This window comes from Conger conger, chromosome 9, assembly GCF_963514075.1.
Source record: "Conger conger chromosome 9, fConCon1.1, whole genome shotgun sequence".
NCBI classification, from domain to species: Eukaryota; Metazoa; Chordata; class Actinopteri; order Anguilliformes; family Congridae; genus Conger; species Conger conger.
The window spans coordinates 41,374,783-41,380,782 of record NC_083768.1 but is presented as its reverse complement, the minus strand read 5'-3'; the positions used below and the strand labels follow the sequence as shown (position 1 = coordinate 41,380,782).

The 6,000-nt window shown below is 49.7% G+C and overlaps 1 protein-coding gene across 1 annotated transcript in view; it reads right to left on the bottom strand.

The window, feature by feature from the left end:
- LOC133136171 (lamin-A-like) overlaps positions 1-6,000 on the bottom strand; it is a 52,332-nt gene that overhangs the window by 7,871 nt on the left and 38,461 nt on the right. Inside the window, exons 6-10 of the mRNA XM_061253432.1 lie at positions 5,258-5,428; positions 4,041-4,166; positions 1,760-1,980; positions 1,062-1,362; positions 1-71 (exon numbers count right to left, since the gene is read on the bottom strand). The exon at positions 1-71 is cut by the window's left edge and continues 37 nt beyond it. Coding sequence (XP_061109416.1) covers positions 1-71; positions 1,062-1,362; positions 1,760-1,980; positions 4,041-4,166; positions 5,258-5,428 — 890 coding nt within the window. The remainder of the gene's footprint in view (positions 72-1,061; positions 1,363-1,759; positions 1,981-4,040; positions 4,167-5,257; positions 5,429-6,000) is intronic.

Here is a 6,000-nt window from a genome sequence, read left to right as displayed (position 1 = left end):
GGGAACTTGAAGATGATGGGGGCCTGGCTCCCCACCTGCCTCTTCAGCTGCCAGCTCCCCATCAGCTGGTCCTGAGGGGGGACAGGCCATATGCCCGTGTTAAGTCTGCGTCCTCATTTGGTGCGTGTTTGCTCCTCATAAGGTCCATGTTACGTGCTCATGAGGTCAGTGTTTGGTCATCATATAGTCAATGTTTGGTTCTCATAACGTGTGTGTTTGGTCCTCATAACATGTGTGTTTGGTCCTCATTAGGTGTGTGTTTGGTCCTCATTAGGTGTGTGTTTGGTCCTCATAAGGTGTGTTTGGTCCTCATTAGGCGTGTTCAGTCCTCATAATGTGTGTGTTTGGTCCTCATAAGGTATGTTTGGTCCTCATAAGGTGTGTGTTTGGTCCTCATAAGGTGTGTTTGGTCCTCATAAGGTGTGTTTGGTCCTCATAATGTGTGTGTTTGGTCCTCATAAGGTGTGTTTGGTCCTCATAATGTGTGTGTTTGGTCCTCATAAGGTGTGTGTTTGGTCCTCATAAGGTGTGTTTGGTCCTCATAAGGTGTGTTTGGTCCTCATAAGGTGTGTGTTTGGTCCTCATTAGGCGTGTTCAGTCCTCATAATGTGTGTGTTTGGTCCTCATAAGGTATGTTTGGTCCTCATAAGGTGTGTGTTTGGTCCTCATAAGGTGTGTTTGGTCCTCATAATGTGTGTGTTTGGTCCTCATAAGGTGTATTTGGTCCTCATAATGTGTGTGTTTGGTCCTCATAAGGTGTGTTTGGTCCTCATAATGTGTGTGTTTGTGCGGATCTTATTGCGGCGGGGATCGAACCGCCGACCTCGTGGGTCCCAGTCATGTACCTTAGGCACCACGCTGTGGGCTGCCCCGAGGGCAGAGCTCTGATTGGCCGCGCCGAGCGCAGAGCACTGATTGGCCGCCCCGAGCGCAGAGCACTGATTGGCCGCGGCGAGCGCAGAGCTCTGATTGGCCACCCCGAGCTCTGATTGGCCGCGCCGAGCGCAGAGCTCTGATTGGCCGCGTCGAGCGCAGAGCTGTGATTGGCCGCGCCGGCTCACCTGGTCGGCCTTGTTGCTGAGCCGGACGTACTTCCCGTCCAGGTCCACCTCGTCCACGGTGATGCGGCCGCTGGCCGAGGCCTGCTGGGTGATGCGGGTGCGCGCCACAGCGCCCCCCGCTGTGCTGGAGGCCTCGCTGTCATTGTCGTTCAGCCGGCGCTTCTTGGAGGAGGAGGAGGCGTGGCTGTGGCCGCTGGAGTTGGTGACCACGCGCGCGTGGGCGTGGCCGTGGCCTGAGCCGGAGCCTGAGGTGCGGCACACCGCCACCCGCGTGGGGGGGGGGCTGGGGGACAGCCGCAGTCTGGGGGGGAGAGAGAGAGAGAGGAGGGGGTTAGAGAGGAGGAGAGGTGGGGGGGGGGGAGGAGGGGAGGAGAGGAGAGATGGGGAGGGGAGAAGGGGTGTGTCTGAGTGTGTGAGTGTGTGTGAGTGTGTGTGTGTGAGTGTGTGTGTATGTGGGTGTATATGTGTATGTGTGTGTATATGTGTGTGAGTGTGTGTGAGCATGTGTGTGTGTGTGAGCGTGTGAGTGTGTGTGAGCGTGTGTGTGTGTGTGTGTGTGTGAGAGAGTGTGTGTGTGAGTGTGTGTGTGTGTGAGTGTATATGCGTGTGTGTGTGTGTGTGTGTGTGTGTGTGTGTGAGTGTGTGTGTGTGAGTGTGTGTGTGTGTGTGTGTGTGTGTGTGTGAGTGTGAGTGTGTACCTCTCCTCCTCTCCCTCCAGCAGTTTGCGGTAGGCGCAGATCTCCATGTCCAGGGCCAGTTTGATGTCCAGCAGCTCCTGGTACTCGTCCAGCTGCCTCTGCATGCGCTGGCGCATCTCGCTCATCTCGCGGTCCTTCTCCTCCATCATCCTGCGCGACACGTCCCGCTCCCGCGACATGGCCTCCTCCAGGTCCCGGATCTTAGCGTCGCGCGCGGCCAGCTGCACACGCACAAACACACATAAACACACGCACAAACACACATAAACACACGCACAAACACACATAAACACACGCACAAAAACACATAAACACACAAACACACACACATAAACACACACACGGGGATACACATAAACACACAAACACACACACACGGGGATACACATAAACACACAAACACACACAGAGTTATGCATATAAACACACACACACAGGGATACACAAAAACACACACACACACACACACACAGAGTTATGCATATAAACACACACACACAGGGATACACAAAAACACACACACACACAGTTATGCATATAAACACACGCACACAGGGATACACAAAAACACACACACACACACAGAGTTATGCATATAAACACACACACACAGGGATACACAAAAACACACACACACACAGTTATGCATATAAACACACGCACACAGGGATACACAAAAACACACACACCCACGGGGATACACATATACACACACACACACAGTTATGCTTATAAACACACGCACACGGGGAAACACAAACACATACACAGTAATGCATATAAACACACAAACACAGGGATACACAAAAACACACACAGGTATACACATAAACACACACACAAACACAGGGATACACACACACACACACGGGTATACACATAAACATATAAACACACACACACACGAGTATATACATAAACATATACACACACACACACAGACACATGTACAGGTATACACACACATACACACACATGGGTATACACAAACACACACAGACACATGTGCAGGTATACACACACATACACACACACGGGTATGCACATAAACACACACAGACATGCATACGCATAAACATACACACACACATGGGTATATATATATATATAAACACTCACACACACACACAGGTATACACACACATGGGTATACACAAACACATACACAGACAAAGACATGCATATGCATAAACATACACACACAGACATAAATGCATACAAAAGCAAAACATTTGACTTGGATACAGGACGCTTCTGCATCTGCCACTCATGAGCTCAGACTAGCAGCTAAAATGGCCGTCTAAACAACGGGCTAATTCAATAATAAAGAGCAGAAGTTGCAGCAATACGCGGCAATACGGAATACAGCCACCCTTCCCCGCCCATCCTGAAGACTGCTCTTTGGGGATGACATCATCCGCATCGTTATCACCGAGAATGAGGCTTCAACACCTTTTTAAAAAATTAATTTCTTGTCATCTTCGTGCACACCGTTTCTCGGGGGTGCTAATGAGCCAGTCCCGAGCCCCGGTGCCACGTTCCCTGCCCACTCTGAGGGGGAAGCAACAGTTTTGTGAGGCGCGTGTGGCGTTCAAAGGGGGGGGGGGCAGGGAGGGGGTGGAATCTCTGCATACGAGAACGCCAATCAGAAGTGAGATCGCGGAACATTTTAGCGGTGAGAGAGTGAGAGAAAGAGAGGAGAGAAACACTCAATAACACCTTAAAATAAGGTTCCAGGAATTGGCATTAACTAATGTCGCAGTTAACTAAATACTACTGCACAGCTTTATGTATTTGTACATCATTAATTCATATTAATGACTACATTACTGAATTAATTTAATTTAATTTAATTTAATTTGTTATCTAGTTGCTATAAGACTAAGCAGGAGACAATCCCCCTGGAGTAATGTGGGGTCGAGGGCCTTGCTCAAGGGCCCGGCAGCTGTGTGGATCTTATCGTGGCTACACCGGGGCTTGAACCACCAACCTTCCGGGTCCCAGTCATGTACCTTAGCCACTAATTCGACAATAAAACTTAATTGTAAGTTTATCCTACGGTTTGGATAAATACCCATGCAACTAATACATTAGTTAGTAGTTAAACGCTAACAGTACCTTAGTATGGAACTACCAACACGCGTTAAATACTAACTAACGTTAATATCATGTTTAATTTATGTATTTGTACGTTAACTAATTCATGTCAACGGCCACATGCGTTAGTGCCGGTCCATGTAGCCGTGTTGTAGAGCGTGACCGAGCGGTCGGGCGTGCGCACCTGCTTCTGCAGCTGGCTGAGCTGGGCCGACATGCCCTCCAGCCGAACCCGGGTCTGCTGCAGCTCCTCGTGGGCCGCCCCCACCAGGTGGCTGTTCCTGTCGGCCGACTGGCGCGCGTTCTCCAGCTGCAGACACACACACACACGCACACACACACACGCACACGCACGCCGGTGAGGGGCAGGGCTGGCGTGAGCATGCCCATCCCAGCTGACACGCAGGAGTTCTCACAATGTCGCGGGAACGTTCCGTCAATGTCGTAACCTCGCCGCGACGTGGCGGCAACGTCGCGAGAACGTTTCGTGTCAGCGGGGACGCTAGTGGAACTGTGCTCAAGTGAAGATGTGAAACTGCACTGCTGAGGGTTCCTATGACATAACCCTTACGCAACAAAAACGTATGTGGAGAAATATATACGACATTTCCCATATATGGAGATCCAGAAGATTGGATACATAGATACATAGGAATAAATAGCAATAAATATACCAATTTTGTCACTTATTTAGTATGATTCACCCATTGGGATAGATACAACCAGCAGAATGTATTGCTGACAACATATTTTATGCACTGAAAATATATTTTGTGTGGCTCCTTAAATTCTAATGTATTATTAGCAAGACACGGTAATATATTTTTGTTGCGTAGTCTAGGTTAGCGGAACGTCCCCCAGCTGTGTGGTACAAGTCAAACACGCATGCAGAAGCTTAACAGAGCCGTCGACAGTAGAGTAACACGCATGTCTGCGTTATGGGGTACCTTGGAGGTGACACACATTCAACCAGAGAGGAGGAAGCGAATTAGTGAAATCAGCTGGTGTCGTGTGCATTGGCTGGAAGGGAAACCTGAATAATCTTAGTCCTCCCTGACACATGATTGGGCACCACTGGTCTAGCTAAGGTCATTCAGATCTGTATGGTGTGTGGGTGGGATAGCTTGACACTCCTCTGGTACAGTGTAGCTGAGGTCGTTCAGATCTGTACAGGTTGTAGATGGGATAGCTGGACACTCTAGCTGAGTCTAGCTGAGCAGGATCTGTACAGCATGTGGATGGGATGGCTTGACGTTACTCCGGTACAGTCTAGCTGGCCAAGCTCTGATCTGTACAGCGTGTGGATGGGACAGCTTGACGTTCCACTGGTACAGTCTAGCTGAGCGTGCGCTCTACAGTGTGTGGATGAGCTGTGATCTGTTCGGGGGGCGGACGGGGTACCTTGGAGGTGAAGGTCTTCTCCATCTCGTCCTTGTAGATGCGGAGCTGCTCCTCGTGCTGCGCGCGCATATCCATCAGCGCCGCGGCCAGCTTGCTCTCGTAGTCCACCCGCTGCCCGTTGTCCACCTCCACTATGCTCGTCACGTGGCGACGCTTCGTCTCACGCAACTCCTGCAGGGAGGGAGAGAGAGAGAGGGAGGGAGGGAGGGAGAGAGAGAGAGAGGGAGGGAGGGAGGGAGGGAGAGGGAGAGGGAGAGGGAGAGAGGGAGAGGGAGCACTGATCAACACAGGCTCTTTCTGTGTGGTACTTAGTAGAAATGGCAGTCGCTACTTTAGCAGTAACAGCAGTAGCTACTGTAGAAGTTAGCTGTAATAGCAGTAGCTACGGTAGCAGAAGTAAGAAGTAATAGCAGTAGCTACAGCATCAGTAGCTAGCAGTAATAGCAGTAGCTACTTTAGCAGTAATAGCTACAGTAGTAATATTAGTAGCAGTAGCTACAGTAGTAATAGTAATAGCAGCAGCTACAGTAGTAATAGTAATAGCAATAGCTACGGTAGTTAGCAGTAATAGCAGTAGCTACAGTAGTTAGCAGAATTAGGAGTAGCAACAGTAGTACTAGTACTAGCAGTAGCTACACCAGTAATAGTAATAGCACTAGCTACAGTGGTTAGCAGTAATAGCCTTAGCTGCAGTAGTAATAGTAATAGCAGTAGTTAGCAGTAGCAGTAATAGCAATAGCTGC